The sequence below is a fragment of the Pan troglodytes genome, chromosome X, assembly GCF_028858775.2.
Source record: "Pan troglodytes isolate AG18354 chromosome X, NHGRI_mPanTro3-v2.0_pri, whole genome shotgun sequence".
Lineage (NCBI taxonomy): Eukaryota > Metazoa > Chordata > Mammalia > Primates > Hominidae > Pan > Pan troglodytes.
This window is the reverse complement of record NC_072421.2, coordinates 19,321,543-19,342,635: the sequence shown is the minus strand read 5'-3', so window position 1 is coordinate 19,342,635 and position 21,093 is coordinate 19,321,543. Positions and strand designations below refer to the sequence as shown.

The window sequence follows — 21,093 nt, the reverse complement described above, 5'->3', positions numbered from 1 at the left end:
TAAATACATGGCACATGGTAAACATGTAACAAATATCAACAATAAAAATATTATTATTACTTAATAGTAGCACAATATAAGATAAATTGACATAATTCAAAAGCTTTACTAAACACTACCGATAACCAATGGAAGATATAATGGGGAAAATGTTCTATTCACCATAGCAACAAAAAATATAAAATACCTGGTCCGATAGGACATTTTGGCTGATCTGAGAAGCAGAAAGAAAAGTGAAAACAACACCTCCACACACTCCATCCCACTCCCCGCTTCCGCCAGTCTCTGTTTAAACCTATGGCTATGTATGGCAGCTTCGGCTTTCTGCCTGTGGGAGGAGGCTGATGTGTGAAAAGTGGACTGGGAATGTTTCTGTGGAGTCTCTACACCCCATGGAGTCCTATGCACTGGTTTTGAGCTCTTAAAGTAGTAGCACAGGGAGATCAACTGTTATAATTGATCATCATGAGGTGGTAGGATTACAAGGACAAGTATGACTGCTTCCAGGGTCACCTCTTATCTTCAGAGTACCCAACGTGTCTCAAGATACTCCATGCCCCAGAGTTAAGACCATTAATCTGGTGGCCCCGATATCTGGAAATGTTAAATAACCTTCTGGTTCCTAAAAATACCCTATTTAGGCCGGGCGCAATGGCTCACGCCTGTAATCCCAGCATTTTGGGAGGCCGAGGCAGGTGGGTCACCTGAGGTCGGGAGTTTGAGACCAGCCTGACCAACATGGAAGAAACCCCGTGTCTACTAAAAATACAAAATTAGCCAGGCGTGGTGGTGCATGCCTGTAATCCCAGCTACTCAGGAGCCTGAGGCACGAGAATCGCTTGAACCTGGGCAGCGGGGAGGTTGCAGGGAGCCGAGGTCACGCCACTGCACTCCAGCCTGGGCGACAGAGCGAGACTCTATCTAAAAAAATAAAATAAAATAAGAAGAGTTAGAAAACTCTTCCAAATTCATAAGAAAAAGACAGATAACCCAATAGAAAAATGGACAAAAAAACCTGAACAGGAACTTCACCACATGAGATGTCCACATGACCAATAAACATACAAAAGGGTGAGCAACTTGGTCGGGAGCGGTGGCTCATGCCTGTAATCCCAGCACTTTGGGAGGCCAAGGCGGGTGGATCACCTGAGGTCAGGAGTTTGAGACCAGCCTGGCCAATGTGGCGAAACCCCATTTCTACTAAAAATGCAAAAATTAGCCAGGCGTGGTGGCACATGCCTGTAGTCCCAGCTACTCAGGAAGCTGAGGCAGGAGAATGGCTTGAACCCGGGAGGCAGAGGTTGCAGTGAGCCGAGATTACGCTACTGCACTCCAGCCTGGGGAACAGAGTAAGACTCTGTCTCAAAAAAAGAAAAAAAAAAAGAAAAAGAAAAAGAAAAAAGAAAAGAAAAAAAGTGAGCAACTTGACTGCTCAAAGGGAAATGCAAATTAAACCTGAAATACGATACCACTAGATACTCACCAGAATGACTAAAATGAAATGAATGTACTATTGCAAGTGTTGGTGAGGATATGGAGCAACTGAACTGGTGAGAGTATAGCTTGTTACAACCATCCTGTAAAAATGCCTGCCAGTATCTAATAAAGCTGAACAGATATAAGCCCTATAACCCCAAACTTCTATCCCTGGCTTGTGGTACATTTTTATGATAATGGCTCCCCAAGGAATCATGCCTCCCTATGTCCACATCCCTTTATACTGTAACACTGCTACTCCTCTGAGCAAGAGATGGATATCTTTAACTGCTCTGAATTCACGTCTGGCCTTGTGACTTGTTTTAACCGATAGAGTATGGCAGAACTGATTTCCCAGAGTTCTAGCACATAGGCCTTAAGAGGCCTGGCAGCTTCTGCCTTTGCCCTCTTGGACCCAGCCATCATGTAAAGAAGTCCAGAATAGCCTAATGGACAGAGAGGCTGTGTGAGAAAAAGGGAGGTAACCAAAAAATTTTTTTTTTTTCTGAGATAGAGTCTCACTCTGTCACCCAGGCTGGAGTGCAGTAGCACGATTTTGGCTCACTGCAACCTCCGCCTCCCAGGTTCAAGCGATTCTTGTGCCTCAGTCTCCTGAGTAGATGGGATTACAGGCGTGCACCAACACACCCAGCTAATTTTTGTATTTTTACTAGAGATGGGGTTGGCCAGGCTGGTCTTGAACTCCTGACCTCAAGTGATCCATCCACCTCGGCCTCCCAAAGTGCTGAGATTACAGGCATGAGTTACTGCACCTGGCCGAGAGGTAACCAAGTTAATACCTAATACCAAAATCCCAGACATGTGATTAAAACCATTTGATCTTTCCTGCCCAGTCCAGCTAGATGAGTGAGCTCAACTGATAACACATGGAACAGAGGTAAGTTGTTCCCAGCAAGCCCTGTTCAAATGCCTGACCCACAGAATTATATGCAATAACATGGCTGTTGTTTTTAAGTCACTAAATGTGGGGGTAGTTTATTAGGTAGCAATAGATAACCAAAAATGAATATATAGCCAAATAAATGCATACATATTTTACCAAAAGGGACATGTACAAGAATGTACATAGCAGCACCATTTAAATCACCAATCTGAAAACAACTCAAATGCCCATACACAATCGAATGGATCAATTATGGTATATTAGTAAAATGGAACATTATTCAGCAATAAAAATGACCAAATTACAAGGATGATTCTCACAAATGTAATGATGACCAAAAGAAGCCAGACTCAGGACTGGGCGCAGTGGCTCACGTATGTAATCCCAGCACTTTGGAAGGCCGAGGCAGGCAAATCACCTGAGGCCAGGGGTTCGAGACCAGCCTGGCCAACATGGCGAAACCCCATCTCCACTAAGAATACAAAAATTAGCCAGGTTTAGTGGTGAATGCCTGTAATCCCAGCTACTCCGGAGGCATGAGAATTGCTTGAACCAGGAAGGTGGAGGTTGCAGTGAGCTGAGATTGCGCCACTGCAATTCAGCCTGGGTGACAGAGCAAGACTCTGTCTCAACAACAACAAAACATTAAAAAAAAAAAAAAAAGAAGAAGAAGCCAGACTCAAATGAGTATATACCACATGCTTCCATCTATATAAAGAAGTTCAAAGACTAATCTAGGGTGTAGAAGTCAAGAAAGTAGTTATGTGATTGTGTGAGGGTTGGGTAGCAGTACAAGAAGGCAGGATGGGAAACTTATGTGGCCCTGATCATGTTTTATTTCTTGTTCCAGGTGCCAGTTACATGGGTGTGTTTACTTTGAGAAAATGTACTGAGTCATATAATTTGTATACCTTCCTGTAATGTATACTTCCAAAAAAGCTTCTATAAGAAGATTAAACCACTGTCCCCTTCTTTAATAAAAATATTTTTCTTATATTTTAAAATCACCTACAGAATTTTTTAAAATGCAGATTAAAACAACAACAACAACAACACAGTCTGAGTAAACATCTCTGGGCTGGAACCCAGCCACCGGTGGCTCTGAAACTCCGTAAGTGATTCTGATGAAGTGAGCCTGGGTTGAAGTATTAGGTCATTAGCAGAAAGTGCTGTTTCATTTTATCATTATCATATTTCCTCTCAAAAACATTTTTGCCAAGGAATATGAAGCATAAACAACTGTCTTTGAATTGCAGTTATCTAAAAGAAAAAATGGCAAAGTACCCACTTCCACCCACTCCCCATTCCTTAGGTTTGGCTATTTCACCATTCAGAAGGCTTCTACAGATCATTAAATGCTTTAATTAGTTTCATACATATGCACTTAGCTTAAATCATGCCCATTAAAACACCATTCTTTTACCACTTCACTTTGAAGGGTATTTACAAGATTATTTAAAAGATGCTCCTAGATGCCATACACATTTTAATGAGAGCAAAAAAAAAATGGTTGGCCCAAATTAAAGCAAAATGAGCGTTTAAGTCTGGCATCTGTCTTGGAGATAATAACAGGCAGATCTTAATTTGCAGGAGAAATACATGGTTGTAAAAAATTATAATTTTAAAATCATTTTTGAACTACACCTCCATTGCCTGCCTCTGCTTCAGAATGACTAGATGATAGGTAGACAGACAGACAGATCAAAGAGAAGAGAGGTCGGGTGCAGTGGCTCATGCCTGTAATCCCAGTACTTTGGGAGACTGAGGCAGGCAGATCACGAGGTCAGGGGTTCAAGACCAACATGGTCAACATTGTGAAACCCCGTCTCTACTAAAAATACAAAAAATTAGCTGGGTGTGGTAGCAAGCACCTGTAATCCCAGATACTCAGGAGGCTGAGGCAGGAGAATCGCTTGAATCCGGGAGGCAGAGGTTGCAGTGAGCCGAGACCGTGCCACTGCACTGCAGCCTGGGAAACAGAGTGAGACTCTGTCTCAAAAAAAAAAAAAAAAGAGAGAGAGAGGACAGAAAACAGATACAACGGGGCCAACTGTGTTTAATTTGCCATTTTCCCCTAGATCTGCTGCATGAAATACTCAAAATATTTTGATCTCTCAGCACAAAAGTTTTGTGGATGAAAAATAAAGTTCCCTTGATCTTGGTTCCAAGATGGCCGAATAGGAACAGCTCCAGTCTACAGCTCCCAGTGTGAGCGATGCAGAAGACAGGTGATTTCTGTATTTCCAACTGAGGTACCGGGTTCATCTCACTGGGGCTTATTGGACAGTGGGTGCAGCCCACGGAGTGTGAGCAGAAGCAGGGCTGGGCATCGCCTCACCCAGGAAGGGCAAGGGGTCGGGGAATTCCCTTTCCTAGCCAAGGGAAGCCGTGACAGATGGTACCTGGAAAATCAGGACACTCCCACTCTAATACTGCACTTTTCCAATGGTCTTAGCAAATGGCACACTAGGAGATTATATCCCACGCCTGGCTTGGAGGGTCCCACGCCCACGGAGCCTCGCTCACTGCTAGCACAGCAGTCCAAGATTGAACTGCAAGGCAGCAGCAAGGCTGGGGGAGGGGCATCCACCATTGCTGAGGCTTGAGTAGGTAAACAAAGCAGCCGGGAAGCTTGAACTGGGTGGAGCCCATTGCAGCTCAAGGAGGCCTGCCTGCCTCTATAGACGCCACCTCTGGGGGCAGGGCATAGCTGAACAAAAGGCAGCAGAAACTTCTGCAGACTTAAACATCCCTGTCTGACAGCTTTGAAGAGAGTAGTGGTTCTCCCAGCACAGAGTATGAGATCTGACAACGGACAGACTGCCTCCTCAAGTGGGTCCCTGACCCCCGAGTAGCCTAACTGGGAGACGACTCCCAGGAGTGGCCGAATGACACCTCATACAGCCGGGTACCCCTCTGAGACGAAGCTTCCAGAGAAAGGATCAGGCAGCAACATTTGCCGTTCTGCAATATTTGCTGTTCTGAAGCCTCTGCTGGTGATACTCAGGCAAACAGGGTCTGGAGTGGACCTCCAGCAAACTCCAACAGACCTGCAGCTGAGGGTCCTGACTGTTAGAAGGAAAACTAACAAACAGAAAGGACATCCACACCAAAACCCCATCTGTAGGTCACCATCATCAAAGACCAAAGGCAGATAAAACCACAAAGATGCGGAGAAACCAGAGCAGAAAAGCTGAAAATTCTAAAACTCAGAGTGCCTCTTCTCCTCCAAAGGAATGCAGCTCCTTGCCAGCAACGGAACAAAGCTGGACAGAGAAGGACTTTGATGAGTTGACAGACGTAGGCCTCGGATGATCGGTAATAACAAACTTCTCCGAGCTAAAGAAGGATGTTCGAACCCATCGCAAAGAAGTTAAAAACCTTGAAAAAAGATTAGACGAATGGCTAACTAGAATAAACAGCGTAGAGAAGACCTTAAATGACCTGATGGAGCTGAAAACCATGGCACGAGAATTACATGACGCATGCACAAGCTTCAGTAGCTGATTCGATCAAGTGGAAGAAAGGGTATCAGTGATTGAAGATCAAATGAATGAAATGAAGTGAGAAGAGAAGTTTAGAGAAAAAAGAGTAATAAGAAATGAACAAAGCCTCCAAGAAATATGGGACTATGTGAAAAGACCAAATCTGCATCTGATTGGTGTACCTGAAAGTGACGGGGAGAATGGAACCAAGTTGGAAAACACTCTTCAAGATATTATCCAGGAGAACTTCCCCAACCTAGCAAGGCAGGCCAACATTCAGATTCAGGAAATACAGAGAATGCCACAACGATACTCCTCGAGAAGAGCAACTCCAAGACACATAATTGTCAGATTCACCAAAGTTGGAAATGAAGGAAAAAATGTTAAGGGCAGCCAGAGAGAAAGGTCGGGTTACCCACAAAGGGAAGCCTATCAGACTAACGGCGGATCTCTCGGCAGAAACTCTACAAGCCAGAAGAGGGTGGGAGCCAATATTCAACATTCTTAAAGAAAAGAATTTTCAACCCAGAATTTCATATCCAGTCAAACTAAGCTTCGTAAGTGAAGGAGAAACAAAATCCTTTAAAGACAAGCAAATGCTGAGAGATTTTGTCACCACCAGGCCTGCCTTACAAGAGCTCCTGAAGGAAGCACTAAACATGGAAAGGAACAACCAGTACCAGCCACTGCAAAAACATGCCAAATTGTAAAGACCATCCAGGCTAGGAAGAAACTGCATCAACTAACGAGCAAAATAACCAGCTAACATCATAATGACAGGATCAAATTCACACATAACAATATTAACTTTAAATGTAAATGGGCTAAATGCCCCAATTAAAAGACACAGACTGGCAAATTGGATAAAGAGTCAAGACCCATCAGTGTGCTGTATTCAGGAGACCCATCTCACGTGCAGAGACACACATAGGCTCAAAATAAAGGGATGAAGGAAGATCTACCAAGCAAATGGAAAACAAAAAAAAAGCAGGGGTTGCAATCCTAGTCTCTGATAAAACAGACTTTAAACCAAGAAAGATAAAAAGAGACAAAGAAGGCCATTACAAAATGGTAAAGGGATCAATTCAATAAGAAGAGCTAACTATCCTAAATATATGTGCACCCAATACAGGAGCACCCAGATTCATAAAGCAAGTCCTTAGAGACCTACAAAGAGACTTAGACTCCCACACAATAATAATGGGAGACTTTAACACCCCACTGTCAACATTAGACAGATCAACAAAACAGAAAGTTAACAAGGATACCCAGGAATTGAACTCAGCTCTGCACCAAGCGGACCTAATAGACATCTAAAGAACTCTCCACCCCAATCAACAGAATAAACATTCTTCTCAGCACCACATCACACTTATTCCAAAACTGACCACATAGTTGGAAGTAAAGCACTCCTCAGCAAATGTAAAAGAACAGAAATTATAACAAACTGTCTCTCAGACCACAGTGCAATCAAACTAGAACTCAGGATTAAGAAACTCACTCAAAACCGCTCAACTACATGGAAACTGAACAACCTGCTCCTGAATGACTACTGGTACATAACGAAATGAAGGCAGAAATAAAGATGTTCTTTGAAACCAATGAGAACAAAGACAACATACCAGAATCTCTGGGACACATTTAAAGCAGTGTGTAGAGGGAAATTTATAGCACTAAATGCCCACAAGAGAAAGGAGGAAAGATATAAAATTGACACCCTAACATCACAATTAAAAGAACTAGAGAAGCAAGAGCAAACATATTCAAAAGCTAGCAGAAGGTGAGAAATAACTAAGATCAGAGCAGAACTGAAGGAAATAGAGACACAAAAAACCCTTCAAAAAATCAATGAATCCAGAAGCTGGTTTTTTGAAAAGATCAACAAAATTGATAGACTGCTAGCAAGACTAATAAAGAAGAAAAGAGAGAAGAATCAAACAGACGTAATAAAAAATGATAAAGGGGATATCACCACCGATCTCACAGAAATACAAACTACCATCAGAGAATACTATAAACACCTCTACACAAATAAACTATAAAATCTAGAAGAAATGGATAAATTTCTGGACACATACACCCTCCCAAGACTAAACCAGGAAGAAGTTGAATCTCTGAATAGACCAATAACAGGCTCTGAAATTGAGGCAATAATTAATAGCCTACCAACCAAAAAAAGTCCAGGACCAGACAGATTCACAGCCGAATTCTACCAGAGGTACAAAGAGGAGCTGGTACCATTCCTTCTGAAACTATTCCAATCCATAGAAAAAGAAGGAATCCTCCTTAATTCATTTTATGAGGCCAGCACCATCCTGATACCAAAGGCTGGCAGAGACACAACAAAAAAAAAGAATTTTAGACCAATATCCCTGATGAACATTGATGCAAAAATCCTCAATAAAATACTGGCAAACCGAATCCAGCAGCACATCAAAAAGCTTATCCACTACAATCAAGTCAGCTTTATCCCTGGGATACAAGGCTGGTTCAATATATGCAAATCAATAAATGTAATCCAGCATATAGACAGAACCAAAGACAAAAACCACATGATTATCTCAATAGATGCAGAAAAGGCCTTTGACAAAATCCAACAGCCCTTCATGCTAAAAACTCTTAATAAACTAGGTATTGATGGGACATATCTCAAAATAATGAGAGCTATTTATGACAAACCCACAGCCAGTACCATACTGAATGGACAAAAACTGGGAGCATTCCCTTTGAAAACTGGCACAAGACAGGGATGCCCTCTCTCACCACTCCTATTCAACATAGTGTTGGAAGTTCTGGCCAGGGCAATCAGGCAGGAGAAAGAAAGAAAGGGTATTCAATTAGGAAAAGAGGAAGTCAAATTGTCCCTGTTTGCAGACGACATGATTGTATATTTAGAAAACCCCATTGTCTCAGCCCAAACTCTCCTTAAACTGATAAGCATCTTCAGCAAAATCTCAGGATACAAAATCAATGTGCAAAAATCACAAGTATTCCCATACACCAATAACAGACAAACAGAGAGCCAAATCATGAGTGAACTCCTATTCACAATTGCTTCAAAGAGAATAAAATACATAGGAATTCAGCTTACAAGGGATGTGAAGGACCTCTTCAAGGAGAACTACAAACCACTGCTCAAGGAAATAAAAGAGGACACAAACAAATGGAAGGACATTCCACGTTCATGAATAGGAAGAATCAATATCGTGAAAACGGCCATACTGCCCAAGGTAATTTATAGATTCAATGCCATCCCCATCAAGCTACCAATGACTTTCTTCACAGAATTGGAAAAAACTACTTTAAAGTTCCTATGGAACCAAAAAAGAGCCCACATTGCCAAGACAAACCTAAGCCAAAAGAACAAAGCTGGAGGCATCACGCTACGTGACTTCAAACTATACTACAAGGCTACAGTAACCAAAACAGCATGGTACTGGTACCAAAACAGAGACATAGACCAATGGAACAGAACAGAGTCCTCAGAAATAATACCACACATCTACAACCATCTGGTATTTGACAAACCTGACAAAAACAAGAAATGGGGAAAGGGTTCCCTATTTAATAAATGGTGCTGGGAAAACTGGCTAGCCATATGTAGAAAGCTGAAACTGGATCCCTTCCTTACACCTTATACAAAAATTAATTCAAGATGGATTAAAGACTTAAATGTTAGACCTAAAACCATAAAAACCCTAGAAGAAAACCTAGACAATACCATTCAGGACACAGGCATGGGCAAGGACTTCATGACTAAAACACCAAAAGCAATGGCAACAAAAGCCAAAATTGACAAATGGGATCTAATTAAACTAAAGAGCTTCTGCACAGCAAAAAAACTATCATGAGAGTGAACAGGCAACCTACAGAATGGGAGAAAATTTTTACAATCTACCCATCTGACAAAGGGCTAATATCCAGAATCTACAAAGAACTTAAACAAATTTACAAGAAAAAATCAAACAACCTCATCAAAAAGTGGGCGAAGGATATGAACAGATACTTCTCAAAAGAAGACATTTATGCAGCCAACAGACACATGAAAAAATGCTCATCATCACTGGCCATCAGAGAAATGCAAATCAAAACCACAATGAGATACCATCTCACACCAGTTAGAATGGCGATCATTAAAAGTTGGGAAACAACAGGTGCTGGAGAGGATGTGGAGAAATAGGAACAGTTTTACACTGTTGGTGGGACCGTAAACTAGTTCAACCATTGTGGAAGACAGTGTGGCGATTCCTCAAGGATCTAGAACCAGAAATACCATTTGACCCAGCCATCCCATTACTGGGTATATACCCAAAGGATTATAAATCATACTGCTATAAAGAGACATGCACACGTATGTTTATTGCGGCACTATTCACAATAGCAAAGACTTGGAACCAACCCAAATGTCCATCAATGATAGACTGGATTAGGAAAATGTGGCACATATACACCATGGAATACTATGCAGTCATTAAAAAGGATGAGTTCATGCCCTTTGTAGGGACATGGATGAAGCTGGAAACCATCATTCTGAGCAAACTATCGCAAGGACAGAAAACCAAACACTGCATGTTCTCACTCATAGGTGGGAATTGAACAATGAGAACACTTGGACACAGGGTGGGGAACATCACACACTGGGGCCTGTTATGGGGTTGGGGGAGGGGGGAGGGATAGCATTAGGAGTACACCCAATGTAAATGATGAGTTAATGGGTGCAGCACACCAACATGGCACATGTATACATAAGTAACAAACCTGCACGTTGATCACATGTACCCTAGAACTTAAAGTATAATAATAATAATAATAATAATAATAAATAAGGTTCCCTTTACTAATCAGCTACTGTTGTGTACCGATAGATTGTCGTTCAGAAAAGGCATTCAACAAATGAATATTGAATGAATTCTAATTCAGCTTTTGGAAAAGTGAAAAAATTAAATGATTGATTTAGTTGACACCATCCAGAGAGGGAAAAAGGCCACTTGAACTGATGTTGCCAGTTGTTGGGTGTCACATAAACAAAAGAGGTAGGCATCTTTTTAATTTCATAGTGTTCTCCCATCTTCAGAATTTACCGCTCTTGATGAAGACAATTCAATATTTAATGACACATTTGAAAAGACTAAGCTTTTTACTTACCTAGCTCTTCCTTATGTATATGTGTGTAGTTTTCCAACATGAAGGAAAAGAAGGTGGATAACTGGACAAAATAAAAAAAACATTAATCAATTAGTGAACCCCAAACAGCTACTGTGGCAAATGCTGTTGGTGTTCCACCCGAGTGCCCTTACTCTTGTGGGGCATTTCTATCCCGGCTGCTGCAGGTGCTAAGGGTCACTTCTATGCCTGCCTCCAGAGGACTGCCTGCATCCAGAGCAACACAGGATGACACATGAACGCCCCTCCTGTGGGGCTGCCCAGAGACAACGACTGGCTGAAGCAAGGGTGTAACAGCCCAGTCCCCCACCTCCCTTGCCTCTGCCAGGGACAAACTGTAGTGCATTTCACACTTGACAGCTCCAGATGGGATCAGGCTGAGGTCAGACTTCAAAAAGTACATCTTGGCCTAGCTTCTCCCGTCCTGTCTTGCATTCCTCACTCCCTTACAGGCTTTCCCTGAAAACACACCCTCAATAAGTCACTTGTACCAGAATCCCTGTCTCAGCCTCTGCTTCTAGGAAATCCAACCTAAGACAGCTACCGAATTTTGTTCATTATGATCTCTTCTTCTCTTTTTTTTAAGATGGAGTTTCACTCTTGTCACCCAGACTGGAGTGCAATGGCACGATTTTGGCTCACTGCAACCTCCGCCTCCCCGGATCAAGCGATTCTCCTGCCTCAGTGTCCCGAGTAGCTGGGATTACAGGCACTCGCCACCATGTCCAGCTAATGTTTTTGTATTTTTAGTAGAGACAGGGTTTCAACATGTTGGCCAGGCAGGTCTCGAACTCCCGACCTCAGGTGATCCACCTGCCTCGGCCTCCCAAAGTGCTAGGATTACAGGTGTGAGCCACTGCACCCGGTCATGATCTCTTTTCTTTTTGGTGGTGAAATTAAGAGTTAAGGAATATTCTTAAATATCAAATATATTTTGGAAAGAAAGGAAGGGAAAGGTGGAACTTCACCAGCTTTCCAGCCACAATCAGGGTACTGGCTCTATGGCCACCAGGTATCTGCAAAGACCTGCATTTGTACAGCACAAATAATTTCTTTTTCAAGCCCTGCCTCTCATGAAAAGTAAACACTTTATCAATCTGGGAGTAGATCTGGGAGTTGGGAATTGAGAGAAGGAAGACTTTCCATACAGTTATCAAAATGTACGATTTTAAAGCTGTTGATGATGGGTTTGTCCGTTAACAGTCAATAGAAACCACAATCAGACATCACTTCACACCCACTACGATAGCTATAATCAAAAAGAGATAATAACAAGTATTGGCAAAGATGTGAAGAAATTGGAGCCCTCATCCACTGCTGGTGGGAAGGTAAAACCATGGAGCTGCTTTGGAACACAGTTTAGCAGCTCCTCAAAAAGTTAAGCACAAAGTTACTACATGACATTCCACTCACAGGTCTATACCCAAGAGAACTGAAAACATATGTTCACACAAAAACTTGCATACAAATGTTCACAGCAGCATTATTCATAATAGCCAAAAAGTGGAACAACCCAAATGATCCATCACCTGAGGAATAGATGACCAAAATGTGGTCCATCCATACAATGGAATATTCTTCGGAATGAGTAATATTAACTAAAAAGGAATGAAGTCCTGATACATGCTACAACATGGGTGAACCTTGAAAGCATTATGCTAAGTAAAAGAAGCTGGGCCGGGCACAGTGGCTCACGCCTGTAATCCCAGCACTTTGGGAGACCGAAAATGCAAAAATTAGCTGGGCGTGGTGGCACGTGCCTGTAGTCCCAGCTACTCAGGAGGCTGAGGCAGGAGAATTGGTTGAACCTGGGAGGCGGAGGTTGCAGTGATCCGAAATCGCACCACTGCACTCTCCAGCCCAGCGACAGAGCGAGACTCTGTCTCAAAAAAATAAAATAAAATAAAATAAAAAAGAAGCCAGACATCAAAGACCACATATTATATGATTCCATTTATATGAAATGGCCAGAATAGGTAAATCCATAGAGATAGAAAATAGATTAGTGGTTGCCAGGGACTGGGGGAAGGAAATGGGGAAATGACTGCTAATGGGTACGGAGTTTAGGAAGCGGGAAATGAAAATGTCCTAAAATTGATTGTGGGGATGTTTGCACAACCCTGTACATATACTAAAAACCATTGAATTGCACACTTTAAATGGGTGAATTGTATGGCATGTGAATTACATCTCAATAAAGAATCAATAAAAAATAATGTACTGGTGCTGGAATGTGTCTAAAGCATACCAATTTGGGATTCACTCTACCTGTATATTTATCACTATATTCTACAGTGCTTAGAAAGACAGCCTATGCTGAGGTTCCTAATCTAGACAAAGGGAGCATCTGACTGAATCACAGTATATCATTTTTCTAGCTGCCAAAAATAAATCTAGCAACTTAGTTCTTTTTGGAATGTTCTTAATTATCTTTAAATATTATAATGTGATACACAGATATATGATTGCTAAAAACTACAAATAATACTAAATAAAAATGAGAAGTCCCTCTTAACATCCCAACCCACACCCACCAATACCATTCCTGTCCTCAGAACTAACTACTGTAAACAATTTCCTGTGTATCTTTTTCCAGACTTCTGCTGTATGTTTCATGTTCTTTCACATAAATGAGATAAACTCTACATATTGTTTTACAAGTTGATTTTTTCATTAGCAACTATATTGGAGATCTTTCTAAGATCTGTTTATTGTTAAAAGTAGTTTTTTAAAATTAATGAGCATTAAAACTAGATTTATGTATTCTTTAAAAAGGCCTTCTTTGGCCAGGTGCGGTGGCTCACGCCTGTAATTCCAGAACTTTGGGAGGCCAAGGCAGATGGATTACCTGAGGTCCGGAGTTCGAGACCAGCCTGGCCAACATGGTGAAACCCTGTCTCTACTAAAAATTTAAAAATTAGCTGGGTGTGGTGGTGGGTGCCTATAATCCTAGCTACTCGGGAGGCTGAGGCAGGAGAATCGCTTGAACCCGGGAGGCGGAGGTTGCAGCGAGCCGAGACCGTGCCATTGCACTCCAGCCTGGGTGACAAGAGTGAAATTCCGTCTCGAAGAAAAAAAAAAAAAAGGCCTTCCTCACCCATGTATATTTTCTTCTAGAGCTTGCAGAGGTTTGTTGCTAGGAAATTCTGCCATTTTTTAACTCCTTGAAGTATTTTTTTCTTTTATAAAATGACAACTTTATTTCCTATTAAGGCATCTGCCCCAAAATAGAATAAGACTATTTTTATTAGTTAACCAGATGTTGGGCAGCCCTCTTAAAAATGTGAACTTCAAAACGGAAAAACACCATCCTTTTCCCAAAGCACACTCTCTCTCAATAACTAGTTCCAAGACAATGTCATGACATGCTCTATTAAAGCCTTTCACCAAGCTTCCTCAGCTTCAAATGGACCCAAACTTTCATTCTTTCAATAACAAGGGGTAAAGAGAATCATTTTATCAAAAGAAGAGAAAAGCTTGCAAAACAGACCTGCATTTGGCCTTGTTCATCAGCATATTCGATGGACTGGAAGATGGTGAGGGCATAGTGTTGTCTGGCCTTCAGTCGAGCTTTGTAACCTCGGTACCAGTTCTGGATGATCAACGCAGCTCTCAGTGCTGCAGACCCACAGAATATGAAAGTCAAAGAAAAACAGTTACTATGCACCTGTTAGGAGAAGTAGGTGCTTCAGTGGAAAAAAAAAAAAACTGTACACCTGGATTCCTAGGTTCTAAGAATATTAAAACACCAAACAATGAGATTGACTTTTATGTTTTTTATAAAATGTCCTCATGTCTCAAACACTCAGAGAATAATGATGGCACAGCCATTAGGAACAGAAGTTTTGGAGTAAGACTGCCTGAACTTGAATCCTAGCTCTGCTAATTACCGTCTATGTTACTTTGGGTAAGTTATTAAAACTCTCAAAACCTCAGTTTCCTCATCTGTAAAATGGGAATAATAACAGCACCTACCTTTGGCATGGCTTAAGCATAGTAAATCTATGAATTTATGTATACCCTATGAAGTAGCAATTCCATTCTTCACTACGTACCCCAAAGCAATTCTCACACAGTCCATCAGGGAGACATATGGGGATGCAATTGCTTCTTTGTGGCAATAGGAAGTTTGATACAAATAGGCCTGGCTGCCTATCACTAGGAAAGAGAATCTGTATCTTTGGTGGGTGCACACCATGGAGTAGCACAACACAACCGGAAGCAATAGATTAAATAAACCCATAGCAACCTAACCAGTAGGTCTTAAAAACATAGTACTTCCATTGGAATGGTTATTAAAAAGTCAGAGACAGAATGAAATACTACTTTAATCAATAAAACTATATAGATACAAAACCACATTTCATAAGAACATATACAAAGGGAAAGATGCACACAACACATAATGGACCGGTTATTTATAGGGGAGTGAATGAGCGTGGGGTACATGAAGAGAAGGGAATAAACTAATTAACATAAGAAGGGGCCTTGCACAGACCAATGATGATAATGTTCAATGAGCTGATGGAAACGTATGATTCACACCACCTTCTGCACCTGAGATTCAATTGATAAAATGCAGGTGGATAAAGAAACACACCCCCTCCCTCACAGAGTTTCTATGAGGATGAAATGAGATGTTACAAGGGGAAGAGTTTAGCCCAATGCCTGGTAAAAAGCACATGCTAAGTAAATGGCAACTGGAAGTATTGTCTTGTTTGTGGACTATCTAGGCAGACTGTCTCTCTTCTGGGGAAGGTAGCCTTTGAGCCATCTTGTAGTTTCATCATATTGAAGAAAGAAATCAGGTAAGAGATAATGAGATTTAAAATACAGTCTCTTATGCCTCCTCGAGTTTTAGAGTGAAGAGCAATCAACACCAGCTGGCTCCTTTTATTCATGCTATCATTTTTCCCAGTTGGTGCATAAAAAATAAGAGTTGACTATAACAGGAACGATGTGAGTTCTAAAAGCAGGGGTCCAGCCCCCAGTCTCAGCATCCTCTGGTTTAGTACTGCTGCAGTACACAGAATATCCCAGGACCTGGTCATCTGGCAAGGTTAATTTATTAGCTTCCCCAAGGCTCTTGGGTTCCAGGGACTCTTTCCATTATTCAGGTTCCAGAAAACCCCAGGAAATAGACCCAACATCACTTATCATGAGCTTTATAGGGAAAAACCACAGGAAGAAGAAATAGAGTGACATGTTGTGGTGTTATAATATACAAATGATTTGGCTGTGTCCCCACCCAAATCTCATCTTGAATTGTAGCCCCCATAATTCCCACGTGTTGTGGGAGGGACCTGGTGGGAGGTAATTGATCATGGGGGTGGTTTCCCCCATACTGTTCTGGTGGTAGTGAATAAGTCTCATGAGATCTGATAGTTTTATAAGGGGTTTCCCCTTTCACTTGGCGCTCATTCTTTCTTGTCTGCCACCATGTAAGACGTACCTTTTCCCTTCCACCATGATTGTGAGGCCTCCCCAGCCATGTGGAACCATAAGTCCATTAAACCTCTTTTTCTTTATAAATTACCCAGTCTCAGTTATGTCTTTATCAGCAGTGTGAAAATAAACTAATACAAGATATATATATATATATACAGAGAGAGAGAGAGAGAGAGAGATTGAGAGAGAGAGAGAGAGAGACAGAGAGAGAGAGACAGAGAGAAAGAGAGGTTTTCATCCATGGCCCTGATACAGTCTTTTGTTATGATGTCGGGTATGTTAGGCCTCAGGGGCAGCCTCTGACCTCCTGTCCTCCTTTCACCTGCCCCAAGGCTCTAATCTTCCCCTGACTTTCTGATTATGGGCTTAAGGCTCTATGCCCTAGGGGAAGAAATGCTGTTGTCTTGAAGCCTTCATAAAAACCCAAGAGAACCGGGTTCAGTGAGCTTCCGGATAGCTGAACAGTGGAGGTTCTGGGAGGGTGGCCTGCCCCTTCCCCCCCTGCCTCGCCCTATGCATCTCTTTATCTGTTTCCTTTGTAATACCCTTTATAATAAACCAGTAAATGTAAGGAAGTGTTTCCCTGAGTTTTGTGAGCTGCTCTAGTAAAATAATGGAACCCAAAGAGGGGGTCATGGGAACCCCCAACTTGAAGCTGGTCGGTCAGAAGTTCTGGAAGTCTGAACTTGCAACTGGTGTTGGGGTGGGGTTGGTAGGCAGTCTTGGGGACTGAGCCCTCAACCTGTGGGATCTGACACTATCTCTGGGTAGATAATGTCAGAATCTGAATTAGAGGACACCCAGCTGGTATCCGCTGCTTGGTGTGTGGAGAAAAGTCCCCACACATTTGGTCACAGAAGTCTTCTGTGTTGATGATTGCTGTGGTGTGAGAGTGGAGAAAAAAAATGGTTAGGGGAGAAAGATTTTCCCTACACACATCTTCAATCTTGCAAAGCAAATAATTGGCAGTGGCATGGCTGAAATCTGAAGTGTTCTCACAATACCATGATGGAGGCTCTAGGGTCACCTGAAAGGCCTGTTCTGTGGGACAGTCGCTATCATGATGAATCACCCTCTGGCCTCAGGGGTTCTCATACTCACAAGCACAATGGTGCCTTTCCAGTGCCACTTCCTAGGCACTTACAAAGGACCATGCATTGATTAGTCCTGCAGTCCTCACAACACTGTGAAGCTGACAGAGACTGAGGAACTCACTAAAGCTCACTTAGCTGGTAAGTGGAAATAGACAGTGAGGATTCGAACCCTGGTCTGACTGACTCCATAGCCCAAGCTCTTAACCTCCATAGAGCTATTGATCTTTTCTGTGCCTCTGCTTCTTCATCTGCACAATGACGTTGTGGAATAAATGATCACTGAAGTCTCTTCTATTTGGTATTAGCAACATCAATAACAAATAAACAAGCTTGGCCAAGTGTGATGGCTCACGCCTGTAATCCCAACACTTTGGGAGGCCGAGGTGGGCAGAACACTTGAGGTCAGGAGTTTAAGACCAGACTGGCTAACATGGTGAAACCCCACCTTTACTAAAAATACAAAAATGAGCTGGGCACGGTGGTGCACGCTTGTAATCCCAGCTACTTGGGAGGCTGAGGTGGGAGGATCACTTGAACCTAGGAGACAGAGGTTGCAGTGAGCCAAGATCGCCGCCACTGCACTCCAGCCTGGGAGACAGAGCAAGGCTCCATTTCGATTAAAAAAAAAGAAATAACTGAGCTTATTATTATTTCTCTAATAATAGAACAAAACTATAATATGTTAAGGGTCTATTACAAGACATTTGGTCCCCACAAGCATCATCATCTCCATGTTACACATAAGGAAATTTTGAGTTCAGAAAGGCGAGTCTCTTGCTCCAAGTCACTTATTTAGTATGAACTCAGGTCCTCTGGCTCTTTCCACTCCAGTCAGTTATTACTTCATTCCCTAACCTATGTGTACCTTTCCTTCCTTTGAATAATAATGGCCGCCATTTATTTATTTATTTATTTATTTTTTTGAGTCAGAGTCTCGTCTGTAGCCCAGGCTGGAGTGCAGAACCACGATCTCGGCTCACTGCAACCTCCGCCTCCTGGATTCAAGCAATTCTCTGCCTCAGCCTCCCCAGTAACTGGGACTACAGGCGCCCACCACCACGCCCAGCTAATTTTTGTATTTTTTGTAGAGACAAGGTTTCACCATATTGGCCAGGCTGGTCTTGAACTCCTGACCTCATGATCCACCCGCCTCAGCCTCCCAAAATGCTGGGATTACAGGTGTGAGCCACTGCGCCTGGCCATTCACCATTTCTTGAATGACTACTAAGTGGCTGGCACTAGCTGGACACCTGACATCTACTGCCACTTCTCCTCCCTGATGCGGAGAAAGAGGCAAGCTAGGCCCCCTCCCATCTCTGCCTGGCTTCCATCCCCACCCCACTCTCCAAGGGAGGAGCTGCTGTTTTGTATATAGCACACAATACGTTCACTGGGTTCCACTGGGAGGGGTGTAAACTGTGGCATAGGAGATTTATAAACACCTATGGTGCCCTCTGTCTTCTACTTCCTCTTCTACTCCAAAGTCAGGAAACGGAACTGCCCCACCCCACCCCAGCTTGGGAAGCAGCCATCTCTGCCTATGCTCATACTCCTGTACCTGAGCACACATGCCACTTATTAAGCTATCAGGTCTCAACTCTAACCCCACCCTTCCCTAGTCAGCACAGTGGTGCTGAGGCTGGGACTTTGCAGACCCCATTTCAGCTTTGTCAGTTGCCCCCTGTGAGGCTCTGCCAATAGGGGTAGGAAAGGCAGACTGCAAGGCTGGAGGAGGGACTAGGGACACACTCCTTCCTGTCTGCTTCCTGTTCCTGACAGTGTAACCTAGCAACTGCTCTTCACCCCAGGTAACAGTCGTTGGATCCAGTTTGCAGTTCATCCAGCACTTGCAAAGCCAGTCTCGTGGCAGCCCTGGAGATACCAGCACCAGCTGAGTGCACCACTTCTCAGAGGTCTGGGCTTCAGTTCTGTGGGACCCTCCTTGCAAGTTTCTCAACCGGAATAATTCCACTCTTTTCCCTTTGTTCTCTCAGCTCTAGGGTGGTAACTTCCCTGCAGTTACTATAGTTTTTTACATTCAATTCTCTCTGTTCAAATCACTCTGTGGTTTCTGCCTCCTGACTAGACTCTGCCCGATGAGCTCGTCTCAGAGGGGTGGGAAAAATAGGTCCTGCTAAGACCTCAAGCCTCCAACTTCCTGCAGGCTCCAACTCATGCCGTCATTAGAGCTCTACGTTGAGATTTGGGGTACTTGTGCAGCAGCTAATAAAGCGGACTTTGATCCACATCCTGCTGTTGTCCCTTGGGCATACATTTCCCAAAGAAACCTCTCCAGGAGAGGGAAGGAGCCCAGCAAGGTTGGGCATACCAATATCAGACCTCCAAAACCTCACCTAATTCCTAAGCCCCATCCGCCACAGGACAGCACTAGCCAGCTGAGGACCCTCCCCTGGAGAAGAAACCTCCAAAATAGCAAAGGGTAGAATGTGGGCATGATAGACCCTACCCGAGGGGTTGCTGGCCCCCATAACCCCCCACCCTGCCCAGAGAGTTGAAGATCTGCGTCATCCAGTTCTAAACTTATTGGACAGCTTAGATCTACTTCTGGTCCTGCTGCTTCATCTGATAACAGGGCTTCTCTTCCCGGTCACATTGATTCCATGCAGAATAAATGAATGAATGAATGAATGAATAAATGCATGCTATTGAGGAGCATGTGTAGCAAGGGTCTTCTATTTTTGTTTCTAGACAGAAGCAACAGCATAGATTCAATAAGTTACCTGGCCAATTTTCTGTGCCCAGTAGGTGGTTTCTCTATTGCCAAGCTGGTTTTTTGTTTTGTTTTAATAGATTCTTTTCTCTGGTGGCAATCACTGTCATGGCGTCTTGCAAGAAATTAAATAGTCATGTACGGGGTTAGTGAGCAAGACAGATAATGAATTCAGAGTGATTGCTTTGTGCCAGGCATTGTGCCTGGTGCTTTATGTGGATCATCTACTTCAACTTGATTTGATTTCATCCTCCCCCCAACAATCCTCTCAAGTGTGACTATCCCTATTTTACAGATGAGGAAACTGGGGCTCAGAAACAACAGGTCTGGGGTCATGTCACTTGTCAGAGGGACAATGCAGAGTCAAATCCAGTTATCTGTAATTTCAGAACCTGGGCTCATCCTCATTTTGCTATATACATGGCATTTGGAATCAGCCATAAAAAATGAGACGGGGCCAGGCTCAGTGGCTCAAGTCTTTAATCCTAGCACTTTGGGAGGCCAAGGCAGGTGGATTGCCTGAGCTCAGGAGTTTGAGACCAGCCTGGGCAACATGGCGAAACCCTGTCTCTACTAAAAATACAAAAAATTAGCCAGGCGTGGTGGTGCATGCCTGTAATCCCAGCTACTTGGGAGGCTGAGGCACAAGGTATGAGAATCACTTGAACCCGGGAGGCAGAGGTTGCAGTGAGCCAAGATCATGCCACTGCACTCCAGCCTGGGCAACAGAGCAAGACTCTGTCTCAAAAAAAAAAAAAAAATCAGATGGTATATAGAATAGCATCTCCTCCC

The 21,093-nt window shown here is 43.0% G+C and overlaps 1 protein-coding gene across 5 annotated transcripts in view; it reads right to left on the bottom strand.

The window, feature by feature from the left end:
• Positions 1-21,093, bottom strand: part of PPEF1 (protein phosphatase with EF-hand domain 1) — a 152,179-nt gene that overhangs the window by 82,936 nt on the left and 48,150 nt on the right. For all 5 annotated transcript variants that reach the window (XM_054676256.2, XM_054676257.2, XM_024353137.3 and 2 more), the window contains 2 exons: positions 14,519-14,646; positions 11,011-11,071 (listed from right to left, as the gene is read on the bottom strand). In XM_054676256.2, coding sequence (XP_054532231.1) covers positions 11,011-11,071; positions 14,519-14,646 — 189 coding nt within the window. The remainder of the gene's footprint in view (positions 1-11,010; positions 11,072-14,518; positions 14,647-21,093) is intronic.